Genomic DNA, 20123 nt, shown 5'->3' on the forward strand with positions numbered 1-20123 from the left:
CACTTGTGATACACTTTAAAAAAATCTAATCGTTAAAATGTGTTCTGTATTTGTTATTATAAAGCTTCGGTTTAAAAAAAAATATATAATTTTTTTTAAAGTCCTAACCAGTTTCGAACCCCGCGTGTTCGGGTGAGAAGAAACTGCCTTATCCATTACACTATCGTGGCTCCTTAACTGACGTTCTAAAATTTAACATTTGAACATACTTTTTTAAAGGGCGATAAATCAATTGCGGTATTCGCAGTGAGAACGCTGTTTAAATCATATTATTCTGGTGTGTCTTGGGCATTCAAAAAGTCTTTAAGGGCAATTAAAAATTCTTTTTAATGGCTGTCGCCGCAATCACACTGCAACATTTAGCCGTTTTCACTAGATCTAGATAGATGTACAAGTTTAGTTACACCCGCCGGGAATGTAGTACGACACGGTCGATTCAATTTCTCTTTTATGTTCATTCTAGTTTTATAGTTTTAAAGTTGATATGAAAATTTAGTATTTTGTTAAACTAATAACATGTAGAGCCAAGTACAAGTACTTCTAAACGTCGTAAGAAGTGAAAAGGACTTCATTTTGAGAAAAGTCAAGACTGGAAATTTTTTCGTTTCATCGTGATCAATTCAAGGGTATTAACTCGCATGGTTTACAATTTTAAACTGTGAATTCTGACTGATTCTGTGGATATTTTTATGGCAGTTTGGGGCATAATCTAGTAAATGATGAGGCGTTCACAAATCTTTCTCTGAATAAATATTTAACGGTCTCCTTCTCCAACTTTCCATCACATGTTATCGTACATTGTCCATTGAATGTAGGATTGAACGGGCAGGTCAACAACTTGAAACAAAATGGCGTCGTTCGCGTTCGCGAAGAATATGAGCACGCGCTTTGAATGTGTATAAATATGTGTACGCAATTGATTTTTGCCCATGACCTTCAGGGCTCAGCCAACAGATCTGTAAAGTCCACTCGTCGTATTGATTTTATTATTTTCCGAAAAAAACACTTGGGCGAATGAACATAGTGAAAGCCCTGTACACTGAGAGTAAAACACACAAGCTTTTTATATATTGAGTATAATTTCAAAATGTAATGTTTAAGATGAGAAAGATCAGTTTACAGCAAATTAAGTCCCCTAGCATTAATTACAGCGTAATTTCACTTGTTTACTATCTGCACCAAAACGTTTGCAAAATAAATAAAACTTCCATGTTAAGCAAAAGAAGTTCCTGTTTGAACAAAAAATGATAATAATGACTGCTCTTGTTGTTGTGTCGAATATCAGATCAAAGTGCCAAGTTTAGAGAATAAAAAAAATATAAATATAACAGTAAATGCAGTTTGCATATAATTAGGCTTCTTTTTTTTTCTTTTCTTTTTTTTTGTGCCCATCGCACAGGTGCAATATTGTTTTAAACAAGATGGCTGGAAAGAACTGGATTTTTCCTATTTTTATGCCTAATTTGGTGTCAACTGACAAAGTATTTGCAGAGAAAATGTCAATGTTAAAGTTTAACACACACACACACACACACACACACACACACACACACACACACACACAACCGAACACCGGGTTAAAACATAGACTCACTTTGTTTACACAAGTGAGTAAAAAAAAATCACTCTTTCTGTCTCCGTCTTTCTTCTTCACTGGATTACCACTACATTGAGTTCGTTTGAATTCTCATTGGTCGGTAACATTTCGTGGTTTAGGCTGACAGGCTCTAAGTAAAAGTCAGATTGACAAGTTCGTTTGACAAGACAGTACGTCTCAACGTGCATGGCGTACAACTCAATCTGAGGTTACACCTTGCTGCTTGAGAACACATCTGTTTAATAGGAAACAAGGATCCCGGAACAAGCCTGTTCTCTTCACAGAGCGAGACCGCAGTCGCTTGCCGGTGCGCTAACTCTCCTAGCTCCCCCCCCCCCTCACCCCAACACCCCCATGCCTCCCCTTCCCCCCACCCCCGAACAAAGAGAACACAGAAATACGGTAGAAAAATGTATATAAAACACACACACACACACACACACAATCTTCGGAGGAATGGTGGACGTAGACTACAGAACACTCACTTGACATCTTTCTCCTCGTGTCTGTCTTATTTCCTCCCTCCCTCCTTCACTCCCTCCCCCCACCCCTCTCTCCCTGCCCCCCCCCCCCTCTCTCTCTCTCTCTCTCTGTGAATAGTTTTTCCTCTCTCTCCCCCTTCGTATCTGTTCCTTCCTTGCCTTCTTCCTTCACTCTCTCCTTCACGCATATGCATACTCTGTTATTTTGTGGAGAATCGTGTATTTTCTATGCCATTTATTTGTTCTTGTTGTTGTTGCCATGCGATATGTGTTTTTACTACCCACATTTTGTTGTTGTTGCATTTCCTAGACAAGTTTATACGTTTTCTTTACGACGGTAGGATGAAAACAGGCCGATAAGTGCCTATTCCTTTTCCCTCAATAAAAAAAAAAGAAGAAAAGTTTAGATTTCTCTCTCTCTCTCTCTTATTGTATAATGAAATCATCAGGGCCTGGATCCATAACCGTTTCAATTCTTAGCATGTTCTGCATCATCCAGAGACTCCGGCCTTCGGACACACTACCGACAGACTTGGAGGAATCTGGTGAACTGTCCTTCTTTGAGGCGCTCCATTGACTCTTCACGGAGTTGATGGAAAAGAAGGAGAAGACGAAAGGACCCAGGGAGCCCTTTTGGCCTGTGGTGCCGTGTGAGTTGGTTTTGTTGTTGTTGATGTCTTTTGTCTCTTTTCTCTCTCTCTCTCTCTCTCTCTCTCTCTCTATATATATATATATATATATATATATATATATATATATATATATTATATATATATAATATATATATATTTTTTTTTTTTTTTTTTTAGAGAGATGTGGTTGTGCATGGGAGACTCGGGATGAACAGCATGGCATAGCCGATGTGGCAGTAAACGAACGAACAATGCTAAACAAACAGCGAACATTAAAAAAAAAATTAAAATTAAAATTAAAAATTAAAAAAAAAACCCTAGTTTTGCTATCAGCCGGTTTGATTTACTGCATTCTGTGTGTTGCCTATTGATCCAAGGTCTTTGTTGGATCGTGTGCATTTCATTTGCATATTAAACCAGCCAATAAAGACGGGCTGGCGTCCTTTGCTCTAACGTGTCCGCGCGTATGTGGCGGGGTGTGCACTAATTACATGATTGACAATCGGATAATTGGACAGCGGTATTGATTGTTATGCATGAATACTGAGAGCAGTCATTGTTCATCTTATACGTCGCTAGCTTTGACAATACATGAATGATTCTTCTCCTCTGTCTGTCTGTCTCGTGTTGCGGTTTCTGTTATTTTATGTCATTCATGGTATACTGATTGAGCAATGCATTATTTTTTTAATGGCATGTTCAATACACATTTGACATCGATTTTGTTCCATGCACTGAAGCCATCAAGCTTTAGTTCAGTGCTCAACGGAAATATGGATTTAGTTGAGTGTACTGCAACAACATTGCTATAGTTTAGTACGCTGCGGCAATACAGCTTAATTTAGTGCATTGCATTATAGGTTTACTTGAGTGTTCTGCGGCATTATAGCACAACTATAGTTGAGTGCACTGTAGCAGTATTACTTTTGTTTATTCGTTTTTTGTGTGTTTTTGGTTTTGTTTTTTGTTTGTTTTTTGCTGTCCCATCATCTGCACAGTTTTTGTGGCATTACTCACAAGCCGCTCATTTCGAGTCCCCCGTATACAGCCATACCAGGGTTCGTCTGTGGCAGTCGCAGCGTTAGTGTCCACAGGGAACCATAGATGTTAGGTCGCCGGGAGGCTACACATCAGAGGAGACCCTGAACTGCTGCTGAGTCGCTCCTGTGGTGTTCAGTAGTGCCTGTTCTGAGTTAACGTATTTAGGACACCACCTTCTAGGACTCTACTGACGACAATAACAGCATAGTCGCGGAGCCAGACTGAGTGTGTGTCTCCCTCAGAGTGGAGACCGCCACCACGTCCCTCCAATGGCAGTCCCCAATAAGCTCCCAGCACCCATGATCTTGACAGGACTCACCCCAACCATGAAAACGGAGGGGTGGTCGAAATTGAGATGACCATGTGCGCAGGGCATGAAAGGCAACAAACTTTGTGACTTTTATTTAATTGGTGATGGAGGAGGAGAATGACGATGTTGCTATGGAAGTCCATTTTAGGTTTGGGACTACATGACGAGGCTGTACTCTACGCTTCATTTCATAATGACATCCCGTCGCTAGCCAGGCCCGAGAGATACAAACACTTACAGAGCTGGTCTGGAAATTTAAGCAGCACACACACACACACACACACACACAAAACGCACCCGTGGTCCCATAAGCCACTGTGTGGTCCCATGAGCCAATTTCACTCAACTTTGGGTAGGAGCCAGCTGTGAGCCGAAAAACGCCACAGCAGTGTAACTTCAGTTGAGTGCTGAGCAGCAGTATAGCTTTTGTTGAGTGCAATGCAGCAGCAAAGCTTTAGCCGAGTTCTCTACAGTACCATAGCTTTACCTGAATGCACTACAGCAGTATAGCTTTAACTGAGTTCCCTACAGCATTATATACCTTCAGTTGAGAGCACTGCAGCTTTAGTTGAATGCATTACAGCAGCATAGATTTGGTTGAATGCACTGCAGCAGTATAGCTTTAGTTGAATGCACTGCAGCAGCGTAGTTTTTTTAGTTGAGTGAACTGCAGCAGTGTAGCCTGAGTGCGCTGCAGCAGTATAGCACTGCAGCAGTGTAGCTTTGATTGAGTACACTGCAGCAGCGTAGTTTTTTTAGTTGAGTGAACTGCAGCAGTGTAGCCTGAGTGCGCTGCAGCAGTATAGCACTGCAGCAGTGTAGCTTTGATTGAGTACACTGCAGCAGCATAGCCTTAGTTGAGTGCACTGTAGCAGCGTAGCTTTAGTTGAGTGCACTGCAGCAGCATAGCCCTAGTTGAGTGTACTGCAGCAGTGTAGCTTTGATTGAGTACACTGCAGCAGCATAGCCTTAGTTGAGTGCACTGTAGCAGCGTAGCTTTAGTTGAGTGCACTGCAGCAGCATAGCCCTAGTTGAGTGCACTGCAGCAGCGTAGCTTTAGTTGAGTGTACTGCAGCAGCGTAGCTTTAGTTGAGTGCACTGCAGCAGCGTAGCTTGAGTGCACTGCAGCAGCATAGCCTTAGTTGGACGCACTGCAGCAGCGTAGCTTTAGTTGAGTGCACTGCAGCAGCATGGCCTTAGTTGGACGCACTGCAGCAGCGTAGCGTTAGTTGAGTGCACTGCAGCAGCGTAGCTTTAGTTGAACGTACTGCAGCAGCGTAGTTTTAGTTGAGTGCACTGCAGCAACATAGCTTTAGTTGAGAGCACTGCAGCAGCGTAGCTTTAGTTGAATGCACTGCAGCAGCGTAGCTTTAGTTGAGTGCACTGCAGCAGCGTAGCTTTAGTTGAATGCACTACAGCAGTATACTTTTGGGTGCACTGCAACAGTATAGCTTCAGCTGAGCGCTCCGCAGCAGTGTAGCTTTAGTTGAGTGCAGTGTGGTTGTTTAGCTTTAGTTGTGTGCTCTGCATCAGCACATCTTTAGTTATGTGCTATGCAGCATGTGCTAATGGCACAGCAGCATCAGCAAAAACAAAACAAGAGCCATTGCCTGCACCTTTGTAAAATAAAGAATCGCTGTCACGGTCATTGTGTCTGTGTACTCTTGTTCAAAGCTACGAACTGCACAACATGTATGTAAATATCTTTAATTCATTTGATGGTAAAAAAAAACACCATAAAAAAGCAACAAAGGTATATACAAACATATCTCAGCTTTCTGAACGTGTGTTGTTTGAATTATGCAAGTCTTGATGAAGAATACAGCAAATTGTACATGTATTTACGTGACACGAGCTACAAGAAAATGGTCCAGCCGCGTAACTTTGTGCAGTCTGTTGTGATATGTGTAATACACTCAGAACTATTCCAGACTTCGTGGTGAAGAGGTTAGACGAAAACATTTGGAAAGGAAGACGGGAAAGGCCATGAACTTAACTGAATGTCAAATGATGACAGGAAATTTCAAAACAGGCAAAATAAATGAGAGAGAGAGAGAGAGAGAGAGAGAGAGAGAGAGGTCTTTGTTGCTGTGTAAATATATTATTCACACACAAAGAGAAGAAGGAGGAGGAGGAGGACTTACTCCAGTTTTACACTATGTCCCAGGAAGATTCATTTTTAAAACTAGTTTTACCATGCTGCACTGTGACCCAGAAATCAGACCGGACAAACGCACCTCAAGAAAGTCATGCAGCATGTTCCTCTTTTCTTTGGGGTGAACAAAGAATCTGCAGCACTTAACCCCTTGGCTGCTCTGCTGAGCCTTGATGAAATGAGGTCTGTGTGGCGTCACTTCGATGTGCAATTACAACTATCTGTGTATGTATACTTATCTTATCAATGGTGTCACCGATTTGGCCAAGCAAAGCGTAATGCAGTCCCAAGAAGAAGCCCCAATAGAGAAAAGTGACCAACATCCTGACCTGTAAAGCTCTGTCTTTTCTTAGTGAGGCAACAGCCCTTCATCAGCGAGCAGACTTGTCGGCAGCAGTCAATGAGATGCATATAAAGACCCCCCCCACACCACACCCCACCCCTTCTCCTTTGTTAGCGTAATCACCTTCTCTTCATTATCGTTTCGATCGTTGTCATCGTTCTTTAATAAATGCACGAAGGAAGAAAAATCATTACACGTGACATCATTACAGAGTTTCACTGCACATCACTTCAAGCTGGATAACATGCATTTATCAAATATCAAACTGGAAACTATAGGGTAGGTATGCCTAATTACAAACAGCGTATAATTGTGAACAACTGCACATCACTTCAAGCTGGATAACATGCATTTATCCAATATCAAACTGGAAACTATAGGGTAGGTATGCCTAATTGCAAACGTATAATTGCGAACGGTTCGTGTACCGCCTCACTTTGAAGTGCTCTCACCACATACATTTCACAATTTAACGTCTGTTTCGACCCAACACATACCTTAATGAATATCCATTTCCAAGAACCATTTCAACATCAGCTATTTCCGGTTATTTCCGCGCTATTTCTTCTCTTCGCGCACCACTGCCGAGTTCACGAAGTGCTCTTAAAATCCTAAAATCAAGGGAAGCAAGTGGTAGGGCTTGAACTTTGACACAGTTTGAAATAGCTGATTTCATTGGATATCTTGAATGTGCATTACCAGTGCTGGGAGAATTTAAGAAAGCTTGTTAGTTGATCAGAACGTCAGTTTTGACAGAAATCTCCAAAATAGTGTCGTTGAAATTTTACCATAATTCCTGAATTTGACCATAGGATATTTTGACTTGTCTATTTGTGGACGATGCTGCAGTCACTGAGCGCTCTCTAAAGCATGCGTGTCTGCACCCATCGTGAACACAGCACAGGCCTCCAAGGGTGGTGCAGGATTGTTCCAAGGGCGGGTGGAGACAGTGCTTCTCTGGGTCCTCCCCAGCACCTACGGGTGTTTCTCTTTCTTTCTTCTGTGTTTGTGTGTGGTGTAGGATGTGTGTGTTTGTGTGTGTGCATTTGTGACCAAAACCAACAATACAACAGTCCGGTGCGATGTTCAAATGATATGTCTAATGAGTTCATGATCTGCTCCACATGCACCCAAACCCATCATTTGCAATTAGACTTTCCCGTTTGCATTTAACCTCAGGCACCCCTGCTATTTCTACCATTGAAAAAAAAAAGTTTAAAAAGATGGAGGAGACAACAAATCGGAGAAAGCCTTCAAAAACAGAAGAGCTACATTTGACGATAACACAACCTGTTTTCTGTCCATTCACGCGTGGAGCTGGTCGCTTGGACTGGCGAGCTTCAAAGTGAGGCGGTGCACGAACCGTTTTCAATTACACGCTCTTCGCAATTGGGCATACCTACCCCATAGTTTCCAATTAGGCCTTTCTACCCTATATGTTTGTCGATGTTCCGATAAAAAAAAATCTGGGTATTCTTAAACATCTATGTTGTTAAAACTTTGATTATTTTCGTTTACATGTTTTATTTTTTATCTTATTCGACATTAACTTACCTTACATTAGTTTATTCTCTTATAAATCTATATTTTGTTGTTATTCTATTTAAAGTGGTATTCCCAATGGTATTTCTTATGGTGTTGGTTGTCCCGAGTGTCCAATTTACAACTGGAGGCAGACACTTGCAGGAACTGCTTGAGATGACATATTCGACCATGTCGTCCTGGTCTTCCCAACTGAAACTACATCTCTGATGGGATTCGCCGGGTAAGTAAACATTAATTACCAGTTATGCCCCCGGAAGGATTCGATCCCACAGACTCCCTGTCGTCAGTTTGAGACACAAGACACAGTGCCATAGCAGTCTGTCTTGTACTCCATCTTGTTAGGATAGAAAAGGAGAACAAAAGGATGAATATCTTAATAAAGTGCTAAGAAAGTAAATAACTAAATTGAAAAAAATTTTCATGTAAATAGGCAAGTAAGCAAATAGATAAATAAAAATTACATGAATAGTTTAACTCCCCTCTGCAAAAGTAGTCATAAAGCTCTCATTCGCTTTTATTTTGAGCTCAGGAGCGTGAATTAATTTCCCTCCCCCCCCTCCCCCCCTAAGGTTTTAAATACTCAGTAAATATCTAAATATTAATCATTTGATTCAAACACAATATCACTATAATCAACAGATACCAATATAGGACAAGGGCAATGCTCGACCGTCTTCGAACCGACTGGGAACACGTCACGGAATCATCAAAACGAAATTCACTCCATTCCCAGTTGGTCTGGGTGCTCAGTTCCCATGACACTGTACTGTGTCATGGTCACCGTTACATCCTCACTCATGGGCACCAACCATCACACCCGCATTCACGGGTACGGGTACCGATAAGCCCTCACTCCGATGAATCCCAAGTCAGGATTCTGGTTCTGTTCAGGCTCAGACTCTGAGGAAATCTGGAGGAAGAATAGAAGCAGACAAATGACCTCTGTCTGCAGAATAGTCTGCCGGGGGCGAGGTTCTTGGAACCATTTGAAAGAGGCGTTTTCTCAAGTGTTTGGGAAAAGCATCCTCACTGTTGACGCGCCCTCTAAGATAACTATAAGCAATAGTTTCATTTGTATTTGGTACTCGGATTGCAGTGCCAGACTTCCTACTCTCTGGCCATCTCGACGCTCCATGTATGAAACAAGGATCATCACAAGCACTACAACTTTCAGAAGAAAGATACTCGCCTTTCTGTTCTCGGCACAGGAACCTGTCCCTCGCCAGCCTATCAAACATGTCCGTAGATTGCAGACTTTCAGTCATGCTGTGATTTGACTCAGAACACATCACAGCGTTACTGCTTATGATGGTGGAATTGAAGCCCGTGTGGCCCATCTCCGTTGTGAGTTTTTCTGCTTCCTGGACACGCGTGGCATACGGTAAACGACGTCTGCTGACATGTTTGGGACAATCAGCGTTCACACCAGTCTTCCTCTGAGTGATGAGCTCTGGGTTCCCTTGCGCGCTCATTACAGCTGCAGAGTTTCTTTCAAAAGATTGGTTACTTGACGATTCATCTCTGTATTCATTGTCCTTGAACTCTGGGGGATTTGCTGATGAGCACAGCTGCTCTTCACACCACTGCTGCGTGGCCAGCTTTCTCAATTCCCTATGGTCATCTTTAGAAAACCCACCAAGGCATCCCAGATTCAGGTCAGTGCTTGATGCAGTTCCTAAATGTTTTAACACAACGGCACCACCACGTTCTTCACACGCATCTCCCGCGCGTAAGACAGCTGTAACGTTTGTGGAATTGTTATTGGACATCGTTTCGTAGACAGAACTGTGAGGCTTGAAGGATTCTTGTATGTCACTATCAAACGTTACAGGAGAGTGTTCAGTTTTCGTACCATCTCCATCGTGCTTTAACCGGCCCCCATGGTGACTTTGGTTTGCTGGTGGAAACTTCGCTGTTTCGTCTGTCAGCTTGTTCCTTGCAGGCGTGGGTGACAGGTGAGTCAGAGTGAAGTCACTACGCTGTGCTTCAGATGGAAAGGAGGTAGACACATCGTACCCACTGTCCACAAGCTCTGTTCCTTTACTTGCTTCATACGTCGTGTCTTCGGAATCCCAAGACGCATCGCCACCTAACAATGGCTCATTTTCCTCAGCTCGAAGACATCTCCTCTTACTTTTTGTCTGTCTGTGCTGTTGTCGTTTTGATCTTTTTGTAGAGGACAGCTTAAGTCCAAACAGCTTTTGGGCCAGGCTCACTGTGTTCTCCCTTTCCTGACTGTTTTCGCTGGATGTTGAGCTATCCTGCAAGTGGTGACCTTTGTGGTCATCTCTCCTCTGGTGATCTTTGGTGTTTACAGCTCTGGATAAAGACATCAAATGAGTTTGCGCCTTTCTGAGTCGTGATCGTCCACTTCGCTTTCGGCAGACCTTTCTCTTCAAACTGCTGGTTTCGTTGTCACTTAGTTCGTCGTTCTGATCCTCAGGTCCGTTCTCCGCACGTTTCCTGCCACTTGGGGATGGTGAGGCGCTTTGATCAATGTGGGATGGGGTCACATCACTGTCCTCACAGTTGTAGTTTTGGGAAATGTTGAGGTGGCCGTGCCGGTGGGCGTAGTGTACAGGGTAGTGGTCATAGTCACTCTGTCGACTTTTCCCTCGGCTCATTGTTTTGGGAATGGTGCGTATCAGGGTGTAACCATGCTTTGAATGGTGTGGGTAGGGTGGAGGAGGGTTTTGTGGTGTGGATTTAGAGTTGGGCCTCGCCCAGTAGGCGGACTGGTTTTGGTTCTCACTGTCTCCTGTTCGCGGATCGTGGAAACGAGTCTGAGTTCTCCCAAGGTCTAAACTATTCCAGTCATAATATTCTGCACCGTCAGAGCAAAGCACAGAATCTTCTGTTAGATTTTCATGACTTTCGTAACTGCGTTGACTTCTCAAACTGCACTGAAGTCTTTTGTCAGACAAATCTTGACTTGTGATTCGACCACTTTGTTCTTTTCCATGAAAACTTTGTTGACTTTGCTCTTTATCACAGTAAACTGGATTTTGTCTTTTGTCTCTATATTTTGGGTTTTCAAGCTGGTGTCTCTGAACTTTTTTAGCGCGAGTTGTGCTCTCTCTGCGACGTATTTGATTCGTGCGAAGGTGGGCTGGATTTCTGAAAGAACTAGACTGATGCATGTCATGGTATTTTTGGTCGTCTTCTTGGTTTGATTCACTGTCACGAAGTCTCATGTTGTGGTGAGACTGGGTGTGTCTCCTGTCTCCTCTACAATGACGGGTTTTAGAACAGTGATTTGCATCGTAGGAATGATTATCACCATATGCCACTTCATCACCTCTTTGAGAGCAATCATGGCGAACTTGGCTTTCACTTTGGCTGAGGTGACTGCTGTTTCTCACGAAATACTTGTAATCTTTGGCAAGCTGACTGAGAACACGGTGACTTTCACTTCTGCCGTGTTGACCTTGTGCATCTCGACTTTGACATTTGCCGTGTTGAAATCGTCCATCCCCAATTTGCCTTCGACTTCTGTGCTGTCTATCCAGGTCAAAATCGATGGGACGGCGACTTGAACTTCTGCCATATTCCAGGGATGGTTTCCTTTGAACATAACTTCTGCCCTTGCGATCCACATCTGCACGTCGGCTACGGTGACCCACACCACAGCGATGTAGGCGCGAATCCTTATTGTAGCGTTTGCTGTATCTTGGCGACAAGCTCATGGATCGCTTTGGCATGACTGCCTGGGTCCAGCAGGACCGGTTCTCGTTGGACTTATGGCTTGATGAAGACATCTTCTTGGTCTCAGCCGGCTGAGACTGAGATCGACCTCGGCGGTTGCGGTGTCGGCGGTTACGGTTGGTGGTGGAGCGGGTTTGGTCTACTGTTGGTGGCTGCTTGTGGTGTCTGTGATGTCCTTCCATTTGTTTCATGGCCATGGCCATCACCTGCAGACTGTTTGCGGCCGTGCCGTCATCTGTAACAACATAGGAAGTCGTGTCAGTATGAGGTTTGAAGACAGACAGTAGGGGCTGAAGATGACAGAGAGAAAGGCGTGGGAAAGATGTGTATTTGTGTGTGGCTGTGCGTGTGTGTGTGTTTATGTGTGTGTCTGTGTGTGGTGAGTGTGTGTGTGTGGAGGGGGTGTGTCCTGTTGTCTTTTGCCGGTTATCTGGTGCTCAGTTGTCGTTAGTTATATATTGGTTCGTCGGAAGTAATCAGCTGGTCATTCAGTTGCCTGGCAGTGAGATGTGTGATACCAACTGCACCCTTCCGTCCCCCGATCCTCCTCCCCATCAAAAATAATAACCACCATCGTGAACACAAGAACAAATCCAGACAGCTCATCAAAACAAGAACCACCATCATAATCACAAGAACAAAGCCAAACACCCCATCAAGATATGAACCACTGTAACTAATACAAGTGTAGCCATGTACCCGAGTGGTTTATGATATTGATATAAGGGTATGGTACAAAAAAAATAACTAAATGATTTAAAGGATAAAAGGATAGACAAGAATCCCCGTGCACAGGCCAGGAACATATAGAGGCTAGTCACAAAAGGGTTTTTCTATTGTTTTATTTCTACAATAGTTATTTAGAAGTTGAGAAGAAGAAGAGATAAAATGAGCAGTCAGTGAAGCCAGCCTAGCACTTGGCTACACAAGGATAAAATCAGACACCCCATCAAAAGACCACTACCACGAACACATCAGTAGAGCTTGACACACCCTCAAAACATCACCATCACGGACACATCAGAAGAGCTTGACACAGCCTCAAAACATCACCATCACTAACACATCAGAAGAGCTTGACACACCCTCAAAATATCACCATCACTAACACATCAGAAGAGCTTGACACACCCTCAAAACATCACCATCACTAACACATCAGAAGAGCTTGACACACCCTCAAAACACCACCATCACGAACACATCAGAAGAGCTTGACACACCCTCAAAACATCATTCATTCATTTCATTCATTATGCCCATTGCTCGGGGTGGTGCATAGGCCATCGACGACCCCTCGCCACCGCACTCTGTTCTGGGCTGTTCTGGCTATTCCAGTCCAGCTCTGCCTCAGTGTCTCGCCTCCAGCTGTTGCGAAGCCGGCCTCTCTTCCTCTTTCCCTGTGGGTTCCAGGTCAGGGTTTGGCGTGTGATGCTGGACGCTGGCTTCCTAAGGGTGTGTCCGATCCAGCCCCACTTCCTCCGCAGTATCTGCTTGGCTACTGGTTCCTGTCCCGCTCGCTCCCACAGATCTTCGTTTCGGATCTTCTCCTGCCATCATATTTTGTAAATGCGCCTCAGACAGGTATTGAAGAATGTCTGAATCTTCTGCTGCATCGTCTGTGTTGTCCGCCATGTCTCACATCCGTAGAGCAGAATTGACTTCACATTGGAGTTGAAGATGCGGAGTGGGGTTTTCATACTGATTGCTCCAGATGCCCAGATGTTCTTGAGCATGATGAAAGCTGTTCTTGCCTTGCCAATTCTGGCTGTGACGTCTCGGTCCGTGCCTCCCTGTCGGTCAACCATGCTTCCCAAGTAGACGAAAGACTCCACCTCCTTGATGGGCTGTCCACCTACTGTGACTGATGTGTTGGCAGTGGTGTTGATCTTCATCAGCTCGGTCTTCTTCTTGTTGATCTTGAGCCCTGTCCTGGCTGACGTGGTCTCCAGGCGAGTGGTCTTGCCCTGCATCTGGCTGTGGTTGTGTGACAGGAGCACCAGGTCGTCAGCGAAGTCGAGGTCGTCCAGCTGTGTCCAGAGTGTCCACTGTATACCGTTGTTCCTGCCTGTTGTAGTGGTCTTCATGATCCAGTTGATGACCAGGAGGAAGCGGAACGGTGACAGCAGGCACCCCTGACGAACTCTGGTCTCCACCTCGAAACTTTTGGACAGCTGGCCTGCGTGGACAATCCTGCAACTCATACCCTGGTAGGTGCACCGGATGAGGGAGATGATCTTCTCTGGGACTCCGTAGTGCCTCAGTAGCTTCCACAGCTTCTCTCTGTCCACACTGTCGAAGACCTTCTCATAATCTATGAAGTTGATGTAGAGGGGGGAGTTCTACTCCAGCAACTGCTCCACGATTATGCGTGGGTTGGCGATCTGGTCAGCACAGGATTTGTTCCGCCGGAAGCCGGCCTACTGGTCTCAGAGCTTGGGGTCGATGGCCTCTTTCATCCTTTCCAGTAGAACCCTTTTGAGAACCTTGCCTGGCGTTGACAGGAGCATGATCCCTCGGTAGTTGCTGCAGTCCCTGAGGTCTCCTTTCTTTGGCAGCTTGATGATGATTCCTTCTTTCCACTGGGCTGGTACCTCCTCCTTCTCCCAGATCTTGCTGAAGAGGCTGTATAGCATGTTGACAGCTGTTTCCATGTCTGCTTTGATGGCTTCTGCTAGTACCTCGTCTGGCCCTGCAGCCTTCCCATTTCTCAGAGTCATGATGGTCTTCTTGATCTCTGCCTTTGAGGGTTTGTCACAGCTGATGGGCAGTTCTGTCACTGCGGGTGGGATGTCTGGTGGTGCGTCAGGGTCAGGGCAGTTCAGCAGCTCCCTAAAGTGTTCTGCCCATCGTTTCAGCTGTTCCTCAGTTGTTGTCAGTGGGTTCCCGTTCTTGTCCTTCACTGGCTTGTCTGTCTGCTGGAACTTGCCCGTCAGCTTCTTGGTCACCAGGTACAGGTCCTTCAGGTTCCCCTGTCTGGCTGCTGCCTCTGCTTGACTGGCCAGGTCGTCGATGTAGTCCCTCTTGCCCTTCTTGATGCTCCTCTTTACATCTCTGTCCGCTGCTGTGTACTCTTCCTGTGCCTTTGCCTTGGCTGCTCTTGTTCGGCTCGTGTTCAGCGAAGTTTTCTTCTCTTGTTTCCAGGCTGTGGATGGTGTCGACAGAGATCCATTCCTTGTGCTGAGTCTTCTTCTTGCCAAGGACCTCTTCACATGTGGCGTGCCAGAGCTTCTTGCTGTGTTCCCATTGTGTCTCGATGTCCATCTCACCGTCTTCTATCAGTTCTTGTAGTGGCTGGAACCTGTTGGAAAGGCTGATCTGGAATGCTGCTTGTGTGTCTTTGTTTCTGAGCAGTCCAGCATTGTACCTTGTCCGTGTGTTGTTGGCGTTAGTGAATCTCTTGAGACGAAGTCTCACTGTCGTCGTAAGAAGGTGGTGGTCTGATGACACATCAGCTCCGCTCATCACTCCTACATCCTGCCATGATCTCCTGAACTTGCGGCTAATGCAGATGTGGTTCTCCGTGACGTGGTTCGGGGATCTCCATGTGGCCTTGTGGATGCGTTTTTTGGGAAGATACTTCCTCCTATCACCAGCTGGTTCAGGGCGCATAGGTCTGCAAAGCGCTCACTATTCTCATTCATCTGTCCCAGTCCGTGTGTCCCCATGGTGTCCTCATAGCTGGTGTTGTCCCTTCCGACCTTGGCGTTGAAATCTCCCATCAGTATGGTTATGTCTTTGGCTCCTCTTCTGTCTAACACTGTCTGTAGTTGTTGGTAGAAGTCATTTTTCTTCTCTTCTTCCGCGTCATTGGCGGGAGCATAGCACTGGATGTCATTCTTCTTGGTGCTAAACTTGGCTGTGATGATGCGGGAGTTGACAGGTTCCCAGCCGATGAGTGCCCCCTGTGCCTCCGATGCCAGCATCAGGGCCACACCATCAGTGTGGGGGGCTCCATCCTCTGTGTGTCCTGAATGCAGCAGTTGCTTTCCAGATGAAAGTCTCATCTGTCCTGACTGTAGCCACCTTGTCTCACTCAATCCTAGCACTCCGATCTTGTAGTTTTTCATCTCTCTCGCTGCTTGGATGGTTCTTCCTGCTTCATACATCGTCCTGATGTTCCATGTGGCTACTCGCGTTGTTGTCATGGGTGTCAGAAGGGGAGTCAGCCTTGCAGCTTCCTTTCGGCTTTCACTGCACCGCGTCAGAAGTCTCCGGGACGGAGACCCTTCCTTGCCCAGGTGAATGTTTTGGTTTATTTGTCGTCGATGCTTATGTAACTGGTCTTTTTTACAGGTAGGGTAGTTAACCCTACGCAATCACCTTTATCCTCTGGGCGAGGTGGTCCTGCCTTAGTCGCCTCTTACGACATGCATGGCAGGGCAGTGGGTCTATTCTATCAGTGCCCAACCCACAGGGCGACCTCAAAACATCACCATCACGAAAACATCAGAAGAGCTTGACACACCCTCAAAACATCACCATCACGAACACAAGAACAAAGCTAGACACCCCATCAAAACAAGAACTATATTCACGATCACAAGAACAAATCAGATACACCATCAAAACATTCACCACCATCACGATCACAAGAAAAAAGCCAGACCACCCCTGCTACGACGCATCAGTTCCATTGAGAAATATCTTTCCACAGGCGCAACATTTAGACATGTCATTTCTCTCTTTCTCTCTTGCCCCGACTGCTGTAACTCGTTACTGTCTGGTTTTCCTGCTTCATCCATCCAGTCCCTTCAGCGCAAACAAAACTCTGCTCCCCAACTTGTCCTCAGAAAGAAGAGATCTGAGCACATCACTCTCTTTTACAACAATTCCACTGGCTCCCTGTCTCACACAAAATAAAGTACAGAATCTCTACTATATGTTATACATGTATTCACTTCTGCCTCTTCCTATCTCTGTGGCTACCTTCACCTCTACACCCCATCTCGCTCTCTGCGATCGGCTTCGGATCCACTGTTCACGCATACCAGATTCAAACACTCCACTGTCCGCTGTCGCTTTTTCTTTGTCTCTGGACCTTGCATTTGGAATAAGCTCCCTCCTTCTGCATACACTGTTGCATACATGCACTAGGTCAACTAAACTCCCCAGTTTAGAATTACGGATGCGTGTGACTGAATGGTGTGAAAGCACTTTGATTTGTCTCTGCACAAGATTTAGCGCTATATAAATACTAATTACTATTATCAATCTATTAAAAACAAGCACCATCACCATCATGGCCACAAGAGCAAAGCCAGACACCGCATCAAAACAACCATCGTCACGAGCAAAAGAGCAAAGCCAGACACCGCATCAAAACAACCACCATCACAAGCACAAGAACAAAGCCAGATGCACCATCAAAACAACCACCATCACCATCACGATCACAAGAACAAAGCCAGACACCCATTCAAAACAAGAACCATCATGACGAACACAAGAACAAATCGGACACACCATCAAAAAATCACCACCATCATGATCACAAGAACAAAGCAAGACACGCCATCAAAACAAGAACCACCATCACGACCACAAGAACAAAGCTAGACACCTCATCCAAACATCCACCACAACGTGCACAAGAACAAAGCCAGACACCGCATCAAAACAACCACCATCACGATCATAAGAACAAAGCCAGACACCCCATCAAAACAAGAACCACCATCAGTGCACAAGAACAAAGCCAGACACCCCATCAAAACAACCACCATCAGTGCACAAGAACAAAGCTAGACACCGCATCAAAACAACCACCATCACGTGCACAAGCACAAAGCCAGACCCCCCACTCCCCCTCAAAACACCCACCATCACGTGCACAAGAACAAAGCTAGACACCACATCAAAACAACCACCATCACGTACACAAGCACAAAGCCAGACCCCCCACTCCCCCTCAAAACACCCACCATCACGTGCACAAGAACAAAGCTAGACACCACATCAAAACAACCACCAGCACGTGCACAAGAACAAAGCCAGACACCCCCTCAAAACAACCACCAGCACGTGCACAAGAACAAAGCCAGACACCCCCTCAAAACAACCACCAGCACGTGCACAAGAACAAAGCCAGACACCCCATCAAAACAACCACCAGCACGAGCACAAGAACAAAGCCAGACTCGCACCAGAAGACTTCTGCAGCTTGGACTTCTTCTGCCGCCAGATGTCCTCCAGCGAGGGCTCATCCAGTGCCCCCGGCGGACAGCAGAAGCACAGGCAGCAGCGCCGACCCAGCTGTTTCTTCATGGCATTGGTGTTGTGGTCGCGGTTGTTGTTGGCGTCATCCGCCTCTGTCGTCTCGTCTGACGTCACGGTCTCTGTCGTATTGGTGGGGGTTTGTGTGTCAGTGGAGGCGTCGTCCACGTAGAAGGGTAATGGGGTAGGCGCTTCTTTTTTATCTTTCTTGTTCCCTGTCAGCTGCTTACCTTCTTCGGTCTTCTGCAGATTGTCTACACATTCCTTGATCCTCTGCTGTCTGCACAGCAATATGTATTCACCTCGGTCATGAGTGGGAACCACAGTGAATGGGTGGTGGGGGTGAGTGTGTGCGCTGGGGATGGAGGCGGGGAGGGGTGGAAACACCTGAACAGATTTCACTTCATGTTCGCGATGAGGCGTTCCATGGTGATATCACGGTTGTGATAACATCAATGTAATGCAGTTCAGTAGCCACAGACCTTAACACTCATTTAGGGGCGATTGTGAATGGTGAAAGAAAAAAAACATATCAAGAAAGTAAACATACATTTTGTGTGAAGTTGTTTTAGAGTTTGCTCTTCTTCATTTCTCTATGTCATGGGTGTGTATCTGGTAACATATTGTTTTGTTTTTTGTTGGTTAATGTATTAACGTATTCATTAGTGTAACAATTAGTATATCAATCATTGCATTAATTCTTGTATCAACCAATAATTGATACGTTATTAATGAATTAATTAATCAATTAATTAAATAATCGATTAATTAATCGATTCATTTGTTTATCTTATTTATCATTTCTGTTTGTTTGGTGCTTGTTTGTGTTTGACGAGCTGTGTGTCAGACCTTTTTAATATGATCAAGTGTCACAGAAATCACCCATGTTGTGTTGGACATACATAGGTATGTTTAAACAATGACATCAGGCATGTAGCCAATAAGAATATTGATCATTGAGCTGTTTTATTTTATCTGTTTGATTTGGAGCAGGGTGAAAATCTGTCACCAAACATGACAATGATTGGTTTATCGGCATCACGTGACATATGAAGAGCCCAAAGACCTGTTCTCATATTACATTCCACGGAGAGATAGCAGGGGGAGGGGGAGAGAAAGAAAGAATGAAAGAAAGAAAGAATGAGAGAGAAAAAAAAAACAGAAGGGGGCGGGGGAGGAGGGAGTGACAGAGACAGAAAGAATCAAGGTTTATTCGCTTCAGGCTTTGACCCCTCCTGGGGCCGTATTAAGACAAAATTCATTTTGCCTTCAGGCAAGTTGCCTTTTGAATGGTTGGGGTCTGCGGGTACAGTTTAACGTAAACGTGAAGCTAAGGCATCGTCTATTACTAAAAATCCCCGTGATTCCCTCATGCACATACTTGCAGTTTTACTTCTCACCACACCACAGGTCAGAGCATTGTCAACAGTTCGCAAAACAAGAGCTATCTGCAAAGCACGCCTGTTTTCCCTCAAAAACAAATGCTACAAAAGCATCCACCATATTCATCTCTGCTTCGTGGGCAGTCATCCTTGGCAGGTTACTAAGGGTAAATTGCCTTCAAGTTTGTAGACCTGCGAGTAGGCTCTTGTGTTCCTGAATACCGGATATTGCTTACCCTCGGGCAGTTTGCCTTGCCTCAGGTAATTTGCCCACAGGTACAGCTTTACCTGCAGCACGATGGTCTCTTGAATACGGCCCCTGAAGGGGAATGTGAACAATATATCATCGGTTGTAATAAATGCATATAATCTTGAACAAGAACATTGGAGGAGATACACTGACAAAGATTACAGGTCAGTCACCAGATCAAGAAACAGCAATGTGCCTGTATTTTGAAAGGCTTTGTAAAGACACACAGATGCATTTCTAACAACGCTATTGTCAGCGCATGAAAACTGTGCATCCAAATGACTAGACGCTCAGTTTGATTTTCCAGTCAAACTTTGGAAAAAGGGTGAGAGCGGGATTCGAACCCAGACACTCATGGACTCTGTGTTGGCAGACAGCATCTTAACCATTCTGCCATCTTCCTCCTTACGTGAGTTTGTCTTCTGGCAAAATTCTATAGAAGAAATCCACTCGGATAGGTATACA

The 20123-nt window shown here is 45.0% G+C and overlaps 1 protein-coding gene across 1 annotated transcript in view; it reads left to right on the forward strand.

The window, feature by feature from the left end:
* Positions 1–2606: 2606 nt before the first annotated feature.
* Positions 2607–20123, forward strand: part of LOC143290218 (gamma-butyrobetaine dioxygenase-like) — a 58127-nt gene continuing 40610 nt past the window's right edge. The window contains exon 1 of the mRNA XM_076599548.1: positions 2607–2733. Coding sequence (XP_076455663.1) covers position 2733 — 1 coding nt within the window. The 5' untranslated portion in view covers positions 2607–2732. The remainder of the gene's footprint in view (positions 2734–20123) is intronic.

Source organism: Babylonia areolata, chromosome 15 (assembly GCF_041734735.1).
Source record: "Babylonia areolata isolate BAREFJ2019XMU chromosome 15, ASM4173473v1, whole genome shotgun sequence".
NCBI classification, from domain to species: Eukaryota; Metazoa; Mollusca; class Gastropoda; order Neogastropoda; family Buccinidae; genus Babylonia; species Babylonia areolata.